At 38.2% G+C, this 19,016-nt stretch overlaps 1 protein-coding gene across 2 annotated transcripts in view; it reads right to left on the bottom strand.

Moving 5' to 3' along the window:
- Window positions 1-19,016, bottom strand: part of ANO3 (anoctamin 3) — a 111,159-nt gene that overhangs the window by 76,668 nt on the left and 15,475 nt on the right. The window contains exon 1 of one of the 2 annotated variants that reach the window (XM_079310091.1): window positions 8,547-8,634. The exons of the other annotated variant lie outside the window; for it this stretch is intronic. Coding sequence (XP_079166217.1) covers window positions 8,547-8,592 — 46 coding nt within the window. The 5' untranslated portion in view covers window positions 8,593-8,634. Of the gene's footprint in view, window positions 1-8,546; window positions 8,635-19,016 lie in introns of those variants that run through there. 2 annotated transcript variants of the gene reach the window in all.

Raw genomic sequence — 19,016 nt, 5'->3', positions numbered from 1 at the left:
AGTAGCAATAAAATGGTGTTGCCCCTCTCCCCTCCAGACCTTCACCTCCAGAAAACAGTGCTTTTCAAATCAGGAGAGAAAAAACAAGAGGAAATTGTCCTAATGAAGATATAAGAGGCAAAAGTAAACTAAAAGTCTAACTAAATGTATTTTTCATGGAAGTATACACTTTGGGGATACTCTTGAAGAAATCTATGAAATGTTCTGGACAAAGATTCTGATTTGAATTTAGCTGTCATCATGTCTTTTTGCATAGTAATGCTCACATAATTACTGTAAGAGTGATGGTTTGAAGGTAGCATCTTTGCACTGATAACTGCTTCCTTTTCCTGAAGTATGGACATATACACCAGATATATAAAATATAAATGGACATCTGGCAGCTTGGCAAGCATGCTGGAAATGAACTAAAGATCCCATAACCATGTAGAAACGGGCTGTTTTAAGGCCCCAGTGTCATGCAAAGGATCACCAGATGAGTGCAGTGGAAGGAACAGCATCACATACACAACATATTCACATACTCGAATTTACAAAAACTTGACCTTCTTTTTAGCCACTTATTCCCTCCTGCCTCTTTCAGAAATGGCACCAAGAAGCACCAAACAACAGATACCTGTCACATGCTGCTCCTAATAGCATAGTCTTCTACACTAAATACTGGAAAGCTGAATAGGAAATTGGAAAGCCTGACAAAGTTTAGCACTGATATAAGTGCTTTTCAAAAATCAAGGAGTAGCTCTTTTGAAAGCACTTCTCTCTTTATTTTTTTCCCCTTGGTAAAGGGAGAAAATGCTGAATAACTAGTTTAATCCATGCCTTGCTTTGCCTTCCTTCCATTCCAGGCTGCAAGAAATTTGGATTCCTTCTGCTTAGGCAGAAAAGACAGCCAGCAAATATATATGATGGCCACAGGTATGAAATTAATAATGTCTAATAGATTATACATAAACTAGATGATGACATTAGTAGTCCCCTAAGGTAACACTCCAGAACCAAGGTGTCAAAATTGAACAAAAAGCTACAAGTAGCAACCAAGATGGGAAACAGTCCAGTCAGACTGATGAACAGATTACTGTCACCCTCACATTTAAATTATTTTTCTCTCTAAAGAAAATCCTTCCATTAAAGTACAAGCATTTGTGAATGCATATTTCAAAATACTTTTTTATGCCTCAGCTTGAATATAAGTCAATCTCAGGTTTATTTTGAGATTTCCTACAATATAAAATAATAAAAAGTTATAGATGCTCCTTTCCAACACCACAAAAGAAGAGAAAGTTTTGATTATTCCCTACCAACACATTTAATTCAAAGTAATATCCTAAATGGTGTTTGTTTCACTCCTCAGATATGGACAAACCTCTGACAGTCTAGGAGATAAAGATCAGTGTAAAAACATGGAAGCACTGAAAATTTCAAATTTATAATAGTATGGTTTCCATTCCAAGGGAGGTTTCCACCTTCCTTGGCAGACACTTGTCGTTTAAACCAGACAGACAACCAAATAGCCCACAGCTAAAAACAGACTTCCCACACAAAAAAAAACCAACTAATGCTTCAGGAAAATTAAAAAAGCACTAACTCTGTTAGTATAATGAATCAGAAAGGTAATAGAGATATTATACACATTAGACCTTCTGGATTATAAACACATACTACTGATGATGCTACTAAGCAAACAGTAAGGAAATTTTTGAGCAGGAGTAATTGTACTGAATCAGAGAAGAGAATATGGCATTTCAAACATTCTAACTTCAGAGCTTGCCATCATCCAGGAGCTATCTGGAGCATACGTGACTCCCTTCTACACTTGTGTAACTGTGATGCACTTAAAAATTTCTCAACACAGATTTGAGTGAGCTCTAAATTCCTCAGTTTGAGCATCCTTCTTGTGCCACACGGGGATCCAGTAAGAACAACAGATGAGAAGCAACAGAAGACACGTGGCTTTGTCCTGTGTTGTTGCCAAAGAAATCAATGAAAACCACATGAACAGTGTCAATTTGTAGTTCAAAAGGGATTTCTGCAGACTCTTCAAACTACACTTTCTTGCCTAGGTTGCAGATGGAATCTAACTCAGCATGCTTTCACAGTATCTTTTTTCCCACTCAGAAGATCCTACCATTAAGCAGATCAAAGTTACATAACAGATGTCACTGTTTGCCTGATGTATGAATATTAGACATGATCCAAAAGGAAAACTTAAGGTATCAGTTTCTCCAGAACCTCACTTAAATACTCAAATATACTGTGAATTAAACTGTGACAAATGAACAGCTCCTCCCTTAAGTAGCTGCACTGGCTAAAAGCCCTCACAAGAGAGATGATAATTCAATAAGGCAGACCCAGAACCTCTTTCTGAGAACACAGTGATGAATATGCATTAAGTGTAGCTCACAGCTGGTACAGCATATTGCTGCACACTGCAGTTTGGGTCTGAGTACACTGTCTCTGATCAACAATCCTGTACCACAGGCTGTAGAATATACAGAACTGACCTAACCCCAGAACAAGTCTGGTAAACAATTTTAATCTGGGCAGCCACATATACAATGCTTTCTGCAAATGTCATTGCATGTTTGACTCAAGTCCTCACCTTAGACAGGCCAAAGCAGAAAGCAAGTAATCTTCATGCTGCTCAATAAACGTGTGAATTCAGCAAATCCACCTTCTGCCATCACACTATGTTTAAAATACAAAATGGCTTTTATTTTTTTCATTACTTTCCCAGTTACTATTTAGCCATCTGCATGCAAGGCTCTTGGTACTGTTAGCTAAGACACTGTTTCAATTTTTCATAGTTTTTGGAACTTTAAAAACTTTAAAATACCTCTATTCATAAAATATGTTGACTAGTGCTGATTTTGCAAGTGCAAAGACTTTTCACCAAAAATCAATATATTCAAAATACTACTACAACAGAATATAAACTGACAGGGCTGTTTCATTTATCATAATCATTCAACAGACCTCAAAAATTACAAAAAGCAGAATAAATAAACCAAAATATGAAGGCACATCAGGAACTTTCAATTTTGTGGTGATAGCCAATTAAATATAATGGACAAGAGTTCTAAGGAAAATGAGTGGTGGCAAGAGTTATTTTCACAGGTTCTTAGGAAATTTTGAAAAGCAGTGGAATAGGTACAAGGTTTGTCCACAGATACTACTATATCAAGATATACTTAAAACAGAATGTAGGAAGTTAATGCCCAAACATCTAATCACAGCATCATTATCTGTAGCCAGATAGAGTTATACAACATCCCAAAATTTTCTGATATCCTTAACTTTCTCATTTTACATATTCATTCAATTAAAAAAAAAATGTACAGCACTCATGCAGCTGCATAATATAAGGTTTAATATGTCCTATTTAGTGATTGCTTTCCAAAAGCTCTTTATTTTTTTGAAGTTACAACCCATGACAGTATTACCTGGAATAAAAAGAGATACTATGGACTCTCCAAAGGGGTCTGAGTGAGAAAGATGGAGTGCATCATGGACTGAACAGCTGAATCAGCCAAAAGAAGTAAGAGCAAATATAGCATTATCAAACACTGGACCTTTCAGTGCCCTCAAAAAACACTTTAGGTAGCACTGTGGGAGTACAGTATTGTTTTAAGGGACTGTATTAATAGCTGCATTGCTCTAAGCTTTCAGAGTAAAGATGAGCATGGCTTTGAAATTGTCTGTATGTGTTAGTGCTCCTTGGAATGAAACTGAAGAGCTGAGGCCAAAAGAATTGCTTTACTCACACTGACATGACAACCTGGCCTTTCAACTCTGCAGAACAGTGGCAAAGGGGCACTGTCTCTCCTAAATTTCAGGGTGACAGAATTCCATCTTTTACTGATTTCAGCAGTCTCTTTGGATTATTAAGTTTACTGAGTTCAGTCATGCCACAGAAGCACCAAACATCCCTGGAGAAGTCTCCATGAGATTCTTAATCACAAGTCCAAGTCCCTGAACACGGGAAACTCTGGAGCAACTTAAAATGTGATGTTTACAAATTCTCATTTAAATTCACAAGAAATGCAAATCGATTTCACGAGCTGTTTTATAAAGAATGCAGGCCATTAAGATCTTAAAATCAGAGTAAAGAAACCATAACAGAAAGCTCTACTCTACAACAACAGAGGTTCTCATAGTAATTTAACAAAAAAGTCAATGAAGCAATGAGCTACCCTGTGAAGGCAGAGATATTAGAGATTTTCAAGCCAACCCTCAATCCCTCTAAATCACACTACAGTTTCAAGTGGCAATATGTAAAATGAAAATAATTATTTGGCACAGATGAGAACTGGAATACATCTAGAAATACATCTTTTATGGAGATCCCTGATTTCTTCAGAAGTCTCAATTCAAACTTTTCCAAAATAAATCCCTTGAGAGGCTAAATCAGTACTCTCAAATACTTAATGTGTATTGAAGTCTATGAACTCCTTCCTGTCTCACTGACATTGACCTCCTTAACCAGAAACACCAGAAGCACCCCAAACTGGCCACTGGATTTCAATCTACAGTCCATAAATCTCATATGCCAAGATGAAAGCAACTCAATTTTAAAGCACAAACATATTTTCTTTTTCCCAGCATTGAACTCTTTCATTAAAAAACCAGCACTAGTCAGCAAAAGCACCCAGCAAAGTATGTAGGAAATTGTAGTCTGTGTGTCAGGATAAAAGTCCTAGAGGTTTAAAATTTTAAGCATAGCAATTACCTTGACCTGCACCTTAAACTCAGGTTTGTTCAAACCCACCTACCAAGAGCCTGTTGCAAATTATGTTGTCTTTCCTTTCAAAGAATATAAGTTTTCAGCAGAGTCCCCTAATAAAACAAGCAATTGCTTAGCACCTGCCCCACACCTGTTATGGAAAACACAGAATCTTCCATAAGGCTGCAGTATATTTTTATGTCCTACATGTAAAAGATTATGATACCTAACTAGCTATCTTTCCCTGGAATTATTAAACTACAAATTATTGCTACAATTATTGAACTACAAATTACTATTATCTCTATATTATAGAGATTATCTTTGCTCTTACCAATATCTTATTTTTCCATTATGAATAACTATTGATTACTTACTAGTTTTAAACAAACTTGTATATTAAAGAAGTATTTACAGTAACATGCAGCATATATTACCTGCATATTAATCTCTAAGGAAGAAGATTATTCTTTAGTAAAGGAAGAAGCCAGTAAATAATAAACATTTATTTTCCTTTCCTTGGACAATTCAGAGGCCATAGGTTGCATCACCTTTCAAAAATGAAAAAAGTATAAAGGTATATATTTATTAATATGGTTTTTGTCTAAGAATATCACTGAGGAAAATAATTTCAGAAAAACCCACTTCTGCCAAAGCATAAGTTAAAAATAGCCAGAGAATAGTATACAGATGGCTAAACAGATCTAACACACTGCTGTGCAGACACAGATTAGTCTGCCTCTAGGACACTGCCCTTCTCAACAGACATTTATCTTTGGACACAAGGAGAAGAACAAGAATTGTGGGGGTGAAGAAGAATGAGATTCATTTTTTTCAACCCTTTCTGTGTCTTGTTATAACACTATATTGAGCTCTGCTGAGGTTTTGAAACTGAGGGTTTCACTCTGCATACACAATTTGAACAAAGAGCAAGACAAAATGATGGCAGCAGCCTCCTACTCTGAACACCTCCTCACTCTGCCAAGAAGGGAAAGATACATTAAAGAAAAGCAACACCTAAATTCTAAACAGTCATAAACCCACTGCATATTTTTTTCCTTTCTTTCTTTTCTCCTTCCTGTTGAAGGCTCCTAGACACCCAAAGTTAGTCTTATTCCTCCAAACCTTGCAAAAACAGTTTTGGTACTGAAACCAAACTTCTCAACTGGAACAAAGTGCTCAGAGTAGGTAAGAGAAAATAAATGCTCTCTACCCCATTCTATGTCCCATTTTAAGAGTTACTCCTCTTTAGTGAGTTTGAATATTATGTTTCCTGGCAATAGGTAGGTTCTGTTCCTGAAGAAAACTTAAAATTGTTTAAAATTTATTTTTAATAATTTTTACCATTATTTTCTATTTGTTTTCAGAAACTATGAGACTTACTGATGTATATTTTTCCTATATGACTGAGAATCCATATAAAAATAATGGCTTCTCAATGTCTCTCCCCCCCCAAAAAAATGAAGCTTGGTCTTAATGCAAGTGAAGCATACAAGGCACAGCTGTTGTGGGCATTTGGCCATTTCATGAAGATTACCACTGATTCTGTAAAGAAGGGGAATTTGGGGCACTATTTTGTGAGCAGCTGAAAACAAACAGTGCATTTAGTCAAAATCTCAGCAACAGAAAGTTAGAATGACAGTAAACAAAATATTAAATTTTAAATAAAGTCTTATATAAAGTATTAAATTAAAAGAAATAAAAGACACAATGTTTTTTGCTTCTGAGATCTGTGTCTATGAACTTCAGAGTACCAGATGCTCAGCTTCTTCTCAATACCTCATGATAAGATGATGAATTCTTGACTACAATTTCTGTTTGCTTAGTTTTGCAGTAGTGTTTTGATAAAGATTTCACACTGTCCTCCTCCATTCTTAAAAGCTTTAGGCTGAGAAAAACAGGCTGAACTCAGGTACATTTCATACAAAGCACACTGCATTTGAGAAGCCTGAGAAAGAGACAGTCGTGTTAGTCAATACTGCACAGGCTACACAGCTCCATAAAAGCATCCCCTCTTTTCCAAAGTCTGATGGCTGGCAATGTGCTAATCAGGATTTCCTCAGGAATAAGGAGATGAGAACAACAACCTTCTCAAAAAGTAACTGGCAAAACTCACTTAGCTTTTATAAAGTTTTATAACTTGTGCAAACAGTGTTGCATAGATCACAAGTCAAAGAACTTGAACATGAAGTTAGTTTTGGGATAGTTTTTTTAAGGGTTATTACAGAACAGCAGCATTTTTTCTGAAGGGTCTTGATGATTCTGGGCCTTGCTAATCATTGCTGTAGTGTAAGCTGTGATGTAAGTCTTAGGAAAAAGTAAGGACTAACACTGTGGCTTCAAGGCTTCCACTGCTTTTATAAATGTAGACTTGACAGTTGAATAAATATGTTTTTATACTAATTAATTGCCTTTGAACCTGACTAAATTAGACTTTTTACACTCTGAAACAGCACCACTCGTTACTGCACACAAGACTGGCATTAAATGCAAGACCTCTACAGCAAGGAAGTAAATTTATTATGGGATTACCAGAATGGAAAAAGTGCTTTGAATTATTTATTTTCAGCTAACCAGTCAAAGAGAAGAACTTGAAGGAGGCAAAATCCAGCAAGTGAGCTCATGATTTATGTATAAAGAATACCATTTCCTATCATAATTTATGTCATACTGCACTATAAGAATAAATTTAAAAAATAAAAGATTGTCAATGACTGAAAGATAACAAAGTGAGAGAAATAGTTCATCTGATCCATCAAAGTAGAATTAGAGAGAAAAAAAAAATACAGAAAGAATAAAATAAAGTTCATTGAGAGAATTATCCTTTTTCTAACATGAACACAATACAGGTTTTACAGTGATGGCAAGCACAACTGGAAATTCACCTTCATATTTGCTGACCAGCAAAGAGCCTCTGTTTGGCAATCAAAACCCCAGCCAAAAAAACAACCCAACACACAGACTGAACCCAAGTTGTACCTGTAACACCAGAGCCCTGCTCACAATTACAGATAATGCTCTTCCTCTACTTTTGTACTTGGATAACGGCGTGACACGAAAAAAGACTGAAATAGACTTTACTAAACAAGCCCAGCAACAACTGCAGTGAACTCTAGAGGTTGAACGACCTATGAGCATCACGCACACGAGCATCTCTGGATTCCCCTGCCCAGCAGCCGAGAAGCAGCAGCGCCTGTCTGGAAGGAAAGCGCGGCCGAGGCGGGGCCGAGCCCGGGGGAAGGAGCGTGCGGGTGGGCTCGGCCCGGTGCACCGGGCTGTTCTCCTGCAGCCGCACTGTCCACCGGCCCTGCATCCCACAGCATCCCGCAGCATCCCACAGGATCCCATAGCATCCCACAACATCCCGCATCATCCCATAGCATCCCGCAGCATCCCACAGTATCCCACAGCATCCCACAGCATCTCATAGCATCCCGCAGCATCCCATAGCATCCCCCAGCATCTCATAGCATCCCGCAGCATCCCATAGCATGCCGCAGCATTCCACAGCATCCCGCATCATCCCGCAGAATCCCACAGCATCTCATAGCATCCCACAGCATCTCATAGCATCCCACAGCATCCCACAGCATCCCGCAGCATCCCGCATCATCCCGCATCATCCCGCAGAATCCCACAGCATCCCGCAGTATCAGTGCGCTCCGGGGCGGGACCAGCCACAGCCCGCACGCCGACACCACGGGCGGATCGGGCACACGGAGCCACCGGGCACCGAACCGGGCACCGAACCGAGCACCGAACCGCGCCAGCCCCGAGCCTCTCCCCGTGCCCAGCGCCGCCGCGGCGACAGCGGGCTCCTGCCGACCTTTCTGCTGCCGGAAGGACTGGATGGAGCCCGAGTGGTGAACCATGGTGGCGGGGAGCAGCTGCAGCGGCTGCGGCGGCGGGGGGCGGGATCCCGCGGGCCCGGCCCGGCCCGGCCCGACCCGGCCGCCGCGCCGTGGCAGCCGCGGGAACGGCGGCGGGCGGGGCGGAGCGGCGAGGGGCGGCGCGGGGCCGGGGGCTGAGCCCGACCTGGCTGAGCCCGCCCTGGCTGAGCGGAGCCTGCCCTGGCCGTTCCCGGGGAAGGGAATTGTGCCGGGAACCGGCGGGACAGTGCGTGACTCCGCTGTATTTTAGCGCTTTGTTATTCCTATTGCCGTCCCGCCTCCCTTTTGGAAGACATCAGGTGTCTGTTGGGGTGAAGGGCAGCGAAATAAAAATCGCAGCTCCTTTACGCACAAACAGCTGCATTTAAATCTCAGCGTTGTGAGCCGAGTTCTTAGGACATCGCCTCCGTCCCCGTCCTCGCACCACGTCTCTAAGCTGCATCGCCAGCTTTTTCTGTTTCAATGTTCGTTTCAGTGTATTTCAATGTCAATTTCAATTTTATAAAACTTATAGTCTCAACCTTACTGCATATAATTTTTTACAAGAAGATGCTAAAGTGCAGATTCAAGCCTGATGTGGCCCGTCTCTATGCTATGTGTGTTATAATTTCCCTCTTCTCTACAGTGTATGTCAAGAGGTTCATTCCAGACAACAGAAGATTCAAACTTAAAAGGTTTTTATTTCTTTCTTTGTTGCTTTCTGCTCACATTATTCTCTCTGGATTCCTGTGGAATGTTTTGGGTTTAATTTTTTTTTCTACCACAATAATCGAGAGGGTTTGGTCCTCCATTCAGCCAAATATTCTAGCCTGCATCTAGTAGTATCTGCATCCTCTTCTCCCTTTAGGGATGCAAACATTATTTACTCATCAGAAGTCAATTCAATCACCTAACTAGCACACGTTGCTACAGTGTTCTTTCAAAGTTTGTGGCTCCATTTGTGTGCTGTCAGATTTCCTCTGACAGCAAAGGCAGGACTTCCCCATAGCTGCCTGGGGCTTGTCTATACCATCTGCTAAAAAAAATTACATAATTGCCGCCCCTTACTACAGGCCGATCTGTACTATAAAGTTGTGCTACTTAGTCTGTATCAGTGTAGTTAAGCAAACAAGATGGATACACACTTTTTATTTTTGTGTAAGAATGTTTTTCCACTATGAAAACTTACTAAATAAACATGTATAAACCAGTATATCCCTGCCGGGGCTCTTGTAGAACGGTAGGCAGAATAAAAACTGCATCCTAACAGGCTCGGTATTCCCCAGCAATTTTTTTTAGAGTGTAACAGATATTGCTCTTATGTAACACACAGCTAGCACATCCAACTGATACCATAAGAGGAAGAAATAAAATTACCCCCTCAGGATAGCTGACCATGTTTTGGGTTGGTTTGCAACGTTTGCAGAAGGTTTGTTGTTAGTTTAAGAACAGATGCAGAGGCTCTAGTGCTGTGTATCTCACTCAGTTTTTGGTCTGCAGTGGCTCTCTGCACACTGGAGATAATAGATGAGGCATTCCTGTGCACTCCTGCAGTTTTAGAAAAGCTGCTGAGAACAGCCCTTCCCTGCTGAGAAACAGACTGCAGATGTTGCATGGCAGAATAAGTCAGCCAGCTGACTCTTGCTGGTCAACAAGTTCTGGCAAACTAAAAGCAATCTACAAAAAGAGGTAGAATGTTGTTTACTTTGAAGTTTTAATGTAGCCATCAGAATGGATTCATAGAGATTAAAACCAAATCTATACCATGAACGCCAGGGAGGAAAAAGAGAGTATAATAAAAACTATAAATGTAGTAGTTTATATGCAATCTGCAGAACGCAAATGTAGTTCTTCCACTGTAATGGTCTAAACCTTTGTCAGGTTCTAGGGCAGATCTTTTCCTATGAGAAAGCTTTTGACTTGCCTGTAAAATAGTAGAGCTCCTGCTCTTACCTGCACAAAACAAAGGAGGGCCATTACTGGCTCTCCAATGATAAAAATTACAAAATGCAGAGGGGAAAAAGAGAGGCTCATAAATAAAATAACAGACAAAAGAGATTATCACGCTCACTCTTGGAAAAAAGGCATTCAGCTGCCTGGTACTCAGGGCCATCCTAAATTCTGGTCCACGGTTCTCCACAAGGACTTACAGAACTCCTGAATTCAAGATTTTACTGACACTAATAAAACACAAAATGGTGGAAGACAAAACCAGGGTAAGGCAGTGCTCAAAAACTCTGCACAAGGATTAAATTCTCAGACTAGAAAATGATAATTATATACATTGTAATTATAAAACTTTACTCTCTTTAGTAGAATATGAATTGGTATGAATGCATGAAACAGGTCAGACAGCTGGGGTTAAGGTCTACCAAGAGAAGAAAAAATACCTCTACAAAGGTAATTTTTAAATTAAGTCCTTCGTACTGTCAGCTGGCTGAACTTGATAATTGTAAAATATGATCATATGAGGATCCTGAAAGATTTTTCTTTGGTAAATAAGCAGAGTTTGAAGATCCTTTCAAAGTGCAGATCACAGAACAATTAAGAATTGATGGCTAAGATATGTAGGAAATTCATGCATTCTTAAGCTTCATTTTCATTGACTGAAGTTCATTAAAATAAAAATCTACCCTCATAAACACAACTGATGAATACTCTCTTTGAAAGATTTCATTATATTATGCTGTCTCACATTCATCTCTGTGTAAATTTTTATCAATCTTTTCTAGAACAGATGTAAGATGGAGAGATCAGGATTAAACAGAACTAGATTTAAATTCTCTACTTTGACAATCAGCAGAATCAAAATTATTATTTAAAAGCTTAAGATTGATCTTACTGAGTTTTACTTCAGTTTCAGGCTTTTAGTTTTGACAGTGAGATTAATTCTCTGTGATAGACATCCTTTTCATGAGGTAGTCTTTGTCAGAAGAGATAAGGAAATAAGATTTGGCCTTGCTTCATCATAAGACACCTAGCCTTGTGAAATTCTGTATTATTTGAGATCTGTAAAATTTTCAAATTATAAGAACAGGAGGACTGAGTTGTTTTGCCACTAAAACTGTCTAAGAGGAAGACATGCTTTGAATTAATTTTTGTACTTCCACAGTGCTTTTCAGAAAGTCAGATGCAATAGAACCCTAAATTAAAACCTAATTCACCTGTGTTGTATTTTACATCAATTGTTTCCTTAAGAAATATAGCTACCTCAAAAGTTAACTATAGCCGTTGTTAACTATTGCCCAGAAAGAAAATGAAACTTACTCTCACGAGGTTCAGCAATGCAAAATCCTGCACCTGAAAAATCCCCACACATCAATTCAGGCTGAGCAGCAGCTCTGGTCCTTTCTACCAGAATGTATGGGAAGCACCACCTTGAACACCAGCCAACTGTGCACTTGCATCACAAATAAAAAACCTTAGGAGAAATACGGCCAGCATATCAAAGTGTTATCAATCCCTTTTACTTGGTGTGACTGTAGCTGTACCTGCAATTTTGTCTCTAGCTTTCCCACTTCCCACCCACTCAGTTTAGGAAAAGTGTTAGAAAATTGGAAAAGGTCCATGAAATGCTACTCAAGAAGGTCAGGGGTCTACAATAGACTGTGAGAAATTTAATAGACTGGGCTAATTTAGTGTGAAAAACAAACTAAGGGGTTCCAGGAGCCTACAACTATCGGGAAATCACTTGCAAAGATTTCAGTACTAAACCCTTTGTAGTGCTAAATGGGGTGGTTAGTGGCAGCAGCACACATGATGGCATGGGAGGCTCGGGTTGAGCACAAATAATGCGTTTTTACAACACTGGTGATACATCCTCAGAGCATGTAACCCAAAACGTGGTGAAGTATCTGTCCCTGAAGGTTTTCAAAACATGCCTTGACAAAGCTGTGTCTGACCCTCTCTGGTGATGGGACTGGCAAAGCTTCAGAACAGGAGGCTGGACCTGCAATGGTTATAATGAAGGATGCAATAAAAATAAAATGCAAGGGAGCTGGAACCAGCCTGATGCAAAACAGGAAGTAGACATACAATTTTAAATTGTAATTAAAATAAACCATAAAGTTAATTTTTCATGTCTGCAGTGGAGGGTTTTATAGAATATATGCTTATGCAGCTTTTCAAAGGACAAAATAGCAAGATGATATTAAATGTCCTTTCTCAAACATACTAATTTCTGGAATTCTTGTGAAGTACAGTTTCTTATCAATTTGCAAGAAAGGTTTTGAGACAGGGTGATTTTTTAGTGTAAAATGTCTGAATAAGAACATTGAATATTTACAGCAGCATCCGAAATTATTTATTTTGCTAACAGTTTTTTGATCCATTTAAATGGATGAAAAATCAGTGTTTATGGAATTGTTGTATCCACCTCTCAAGAAAAGCTTTTCTGTACTACTTAAAGGTCTGCAATGCAAAATTCATCTTGTTCCATATTTGCAATAAAGTTGTTTCCAAATTTTTAAATCTTATGGAAAACAATGAGAATTTTGCCATAGACTGATTAGCTCTCACGAGGGTGTCAGTCACTATGGAGAAGGTCCAAAAAGCAGATTTTGAAGCATGCTAATGTATGTAGTAGATTAGTTTAAAAACTGAACAACACAATGATAAAGATTTCACCTTATGTTACTAAGAAACAAACTATTGAAATTCCACTGATTTCCATATTTTAATATTTCATTTCTATGGTAATTTAAGACACATTTTCTCTTGCTATAGATAGAATTTTCTTATATCCATGGAACAGACTGTGTTTTCTGACTGAGGTAAAGTGTTTGGGATTCAATTCTGTAGCTTACTGGAACTGCATGCTTACTTTTAAGCTTATAGTTTATTTTTATAGGTTCATGTTTTCATCCTGGTCATCTCCCTGAATGGAGTTACTTTTGCAGTTTAATTTATCAAGCTAACATGAAAGAAAGAAAGAAAGAAAGAAAGAAAGAAAGAAAGAAAGAAAGAAAGAAAGAAAGAAAGAAAGAAAGAAAGAAAGAAAGAAAGAAAGAAAGAAAAAAAGAAAAAAAGAGAGAAAGAAAGAAAAAAAGAAAGAAAGAAAGAAAAAAAGAGAGAAAGAAAGAGAGAAAGAAAGAGAGAAAGAGAGAAAGAGAGAGAGAAAGAGAGAGAGAAAGAGAGAAAGAGAGAAAGAGAGAAAGAAAGAGAGAAAGAAAGAAAGAAAGAAAGAAAAGAAAGAGAGAAAGAGAGAAAGAAAGAAAGGAGAGAAAGAGAGAAAGAGAGAAAGAAAGAAAAGAAAGAGAGAAAGAGAGAAAGAGAGAAAGAAAGAAAGAGAGAAAGAAAGAGAGAAAGAAAGAAAGAAAGAAAGAAAGAAAGAAAGAAAGAAAGAAAGAAAGAAAGAAAGAAAGAAAGAAAGAAAGAAAGAAAGAAAGAAAGAAAGAAACTTTATAGTCCACACGTTTAGAAAAATTTAATTTTCCTCAGCAAAGAAACTCAATTTTATTGTTAAATATTTGGTTCAAACACTAAATTAGAATTCTAAAGAGTTCCTCATTCTTGTTCCTTGTATACACTGGAATCCTTGGAACATGCCTGTATAGAAGTGCAAAAATGAGAGAAATGTCCCTTGCTAAAAAGCTCTTATATCATAATGCAAAAAGATTATAAAGAAAATACTAATGTCAAGAAACAGGTGAAGAGTGAAAACAGATTTTTATTAGCAGCATCCAATTTACATACTTACACAAATTTTTCAGGTAGGCGAACTTCTACATTGTGATATTTTTGTCTTCTATTACACATCTCAGTTTTCTTATTTTACATTTTATCTGAACCAAACACCAAGAAAGATTATTCTCTAACTCTGCAGTACCAGCTATCAAACTGCTGCAATATATTTCTGATTAGCAGCCTAATTTTTCAAGTAAGGAAGAAAATAATCAGCTAGACTAATAAAAATCACTGTCAGTGATAAAACTATCCATCATCTCCTTTATTCTCATTGTGTAGACCTATTTTGCAAATGTGCCCATTGTTTCTTGAGTATCATGTTCTCAATACAAGGAGCTTCAGGAGTTACAGTGCTAGAGACTTTTAGAAACAAGACATTGATATAGTCCTTAGCTACATAGTCTAAATTTAATTGTTTTAAAAAGCTACCATTTAGGCATTTCTTCCTAGATTTATGAAGAATTTCTTGTCTTTTCTCTGAGATGATTTTGTCTCCTGGGCTGTCAGCTCTCTGATTTAGAGATTAACTCCCTATTGTTGCTAAGTACAGTTTTGATAGCCAAGCCTCTCATCACCTTCAAGCTAGCTCTGTGCAGAACCTCTTAGTTCTTATTATACAGATTTCTTTGACCACATATCTGCTCTATTTCAAACTTCAGGGAAGCAATGTCAGGCTTTTGACTGCTTCAGGAAAATACTTTGCAGATCACTGGTAACACCCAAGTTTCAGGTTCAGTTTACTGGTCTAACTGAAATTAGACATGCTGCAACTTAAGACAACAAATTATGATGTCCTTATAGAGAAGAAGCAGGATCACTACAAATGGAATATTTTAAAGAGGTAGCACAAATGAAAATAATAATTTCATCATAAGCCTACCACAGGCCCATTTAGCCTGGAGAGGAGATGGTCAAGAAGGGATCTTATCAATGTATACAGATATCTCTTAAGGGCAGGTGTCAAAAGATGGGGCCAGACTGTTAAGAAAAGCAGAAGTAAATTATATGAGAAATTAGATAAAAGTAAAATTTAGAAAAAAGAAAGATTAGAAATCCATTTCCCATTTGCTGATATCTCATGGAAGAATTCAATACAAAAGGAGAAAAGCAAAAAGAAAACTTACTTATAAAACAATGCATAGTATTGACTCCAATCAACTAAGAGACAGGACCCTCACTTGCATAATGAAGAGACAAGATTCCCCATTTGGTGCAAGCATGGACCCAATTTATTGATTTCTATCTATATCACACATATATATTTCTATATATATTTCACATCTATATATATACCTTTTCAACTTTAGCTAAAAATAGCACAACCACACAATTGGTGTTTCTAAGTAACATTACTTAATCAGATCTCTACACAGACCTGTACAGACCAGCATAGGGATGTATGGTCTTGCATGATTTGTCTTAAACAAAGCACACCAAGCACACCTTCTGCTTCCCCATTCAGGGCTCTGCCTTGGCTTGCCAGGGCTAGTGGCCTCCCAAACTTAGTACATCCACTTCAGTCATGAGTAGAGCATGTATTTCCACACAGTATATTCATTTTCTGAGCAAAATGTTGCCAAGACTGAATAATCCTAAGAGAACAAAGAGAACAAATCTAGCTAATTGCAAAGACATAAAGTTTTTCACTGCTCCTTTAAAAGTTATGTTGTTCTGGCATCCTTTTATTTTTTATTCTCCATATCCCTAAAAAAAAAAAAAAAAAAAAAAAAAAAAAAAAAAAAAAAAAAAATCCCATCATCCTCTCTGTAAAATGCCTATCCTGTTAGGAAAGTATGGAAGAAAAGACAATAATCCCCATTGCTACAAGCATTATGTATCTGGACCTCTTCCCTGGTGGTGTGTGGCAGGTAAAATGGTAATAACATACATCAGTTCATCTTGACACTGGTGAATTGTTCTGCAGGAAAGAAGACACAATGGGGAAAGAGTTTATGCTGCAAAAAGGAACTTGTGTTTGCAGAACACAGCAGCAAGTGAGAACCTGAGTAAACAAGGAATGTGGCCTTGGATGGTTGAACCTTTTCCTGTCTTTTATTTCTGTCATTCTGTCAGTACTGGAGAAATAATAAGTGTGAAACAATGCTCAAGTATGGTGGGAGGAGAATGTTCACTGACACCTCTGTGCAATAACTGTTTGAATAGGAGGCACTTGTCAAGTTTTATGCTGATGCTTTGAGATGCAGATTTTGGGAGAGGCATCAGGAAAAAGGGAGCATGCTACAACTGCCTGCAGAGCTTTATATTTATTTCAGATAAATCAGTTAATTATTACAAGGAATTGCAAGGAACAATTTAAAACTGCATGCTGTCATGATCCGTGAGTTTTGTCCTCTATGCGTCAGTGTACAAATAGACACACTACATTTCAGAAGGCTGATATCCTTTTCTTACAACAGCTGCCTGTCTTTTATACACTTTGCAAAGTTTACACTTTGTTCATTGGTTACAATTGATCAACATCACATTCATTGCTGTAAAACCCATCTCCACCTCTGTTTTTCACAAGACTCTTCTGAAAGTACTTTTCCTTGCTGCAGGTTTTCTTTCCCTCTTATCTCCTTCTTCTCTTCTCTTCTCAGTCTCCAGGCCAATGGCCTTGATAAAGAATACTTTTCAGAAATAGCCCTTGTTCATTTACCCCCTCTGGCCCACAGACCAGCTGTGAGTCCTACATATCTAGGGATTAACAAAGCTCTGTTTTAGCCATCAGTGGAGTAAGGGAGAGAGAAGATCTTAGGGATATTATGAGGTTTCTCAAAAACCCTCAAATGTTTCCTGCCTGATCCTTCCTGGCCTTGGATTTATCTGTCTGCACCCTACCCACACCTGGGCATTCAGTCCCAGGTTTCCCCCACCTTTTCCTTGGTTGTTAAGGGAACTGTCTCTACCAGTACCAAACAGCCACCAATATCATGGCTCTGGAAAGTATAAGAAATCATTCAAACCTCTACTGTCCCAAAGCCAATTTCACACCAATTAAATATTTATGTGACCACAGGAGAAGGTATTTGATGTCATGTTATTCCCACTGAGTGAAAATTATTGCTGTGATAAGCATTTAAAAATTTATACACAGCAGTGGCTCTCAGAATAGCTTTCATAGGAGAAAAAACAAACAAGCAAACAAACAAAAGGCAAACCCCATCTTGTAGATAGGAGACACCTGGAATTTGGGAGATTTCCTCTACACTATATGAGACACAGTACTCCCACTATCACAGACAGCTATGGCAGCTTCTGTATTTTTCAGTTATTGGCCATGACCCACCCAGCCACTTTGCTAAAGCAAAAGCACTGGTAAGTGCTTAATGCCAAAGGCATTAGGAAGTTCTCCTGGGCAGTTGTGCTTGGTGTGAGCTGCATTCAGCTGAAGGGCTGTGAAGTATCCTGACAGCACCAGGCTCCAGTAGCCAAATAGACAGGAGGATTCCCACTGGTAGGGCTGGGGTTGGTATGTCTGCCTACAGAAGAAATTGGCTGGATTGATACCCTACATGGTGCTAGACCAGAAAGGAAGTTAATTTCCAATTTTGAAGTTTCCTGCAATATCTTGGTAAAAACCTCCCCTGCATCTTTCCAATGCCATTTTTCCTGTATCTACCAAAAGAAAGACACATTTGGAAAGCAAAATAAAGATACATAAATATAATTTGTAGTTGCAAGCAAAATTGATTACACACTCACTGACATGCTAACTGCTTACATCTTATAAGGCTGAAGAATTGAGTAAGATCCAAATACACAGACTGTAGTTTACAAAGAGTAAGAAAAAAGAGTGGAAACCACAGGACAATTTTCCCTAGGCCTTATCTATGTTATATTTAGCTCATGAGGGCTTTGGAGCACTGGCAATTTCTCATAGGAAAAGTACAAGTCTTTCCTATTACACTGAGTATCTTATTTCTGGGGAACTCTCTGGATGTTGACAGGACAAACATAAAAAAAAGACTACATATAGGCATAGCCAGATATTACTCCCTCTAAGTGAGATGGGAGAGATATGATTTGGGTCTAAAATAGAGTTTACTTACCTAACTGGTTGATCTGAGCCTTTTCTTCCCCTCATTTCTCAAGACAAAGCCAAAATTAACCTGATTGAGGGACTTGCTGACAAATCTTCAGTTGTGCATGTTTTTTCACATTCCTACTGAAATCAGGCATTGAAGCACTAAAATATCACAGGAAAGGCATTTCACATACTAGTGACTGGGAGCAGGAAATAATGGAAAAGACATGAGAAAATATATCTGGTAAGTGTAAGTGCTTGAATCACTGGAATACCATATTTCAAAAGAGTAAAACTAATTGCTTGTGATTCCCTAGCTGAACCTCAGATATGGAACTCATTTATACTTAGTTGTGAAAACAGAAAAGAACAAGTGAGATGCACTGTCTGGAAAGCAGCTTCAACATTCTGAGAGGTGAGAAACAGAAAACTCCAGAGTTTTTTTCCCACCTCCAAATTATCTAAAATAATTATCCGATTTCTTTAATATATTTGTACTTCATGGACTAATGAAATATTTGCTTTTACTTTTAAACTTCCTAATGAGAGAAAAAATTTGTATTTTAAACTCTCACCAGAGGGAGCTCCAAATTTATTTAGAGCTAGGAATGGGAGTTTATGCAAGGATCTCACCATGTGTTTTGGTACAATTTAACAGCCTGAATGAATATTATCCTCTTTATTCAATTACTTTACTAAGCAAATCAAATTGAAA

This window comes from Erithacus rubecula (assembly GCF_903797595.1).
Source record: "Erithacus rubecula genome assembly, chromosome: 6".
In the NCBI taxonomy this organism is placed as follows: Eukaryota; Metazoa; Chordata; class Aves; order Passeriformes; family Muscicapidae; genus Erithacus; species Erithacus rubecula.
This window is presented reverse-complemented; position numbering and strand designations above follow the sequence as displayed.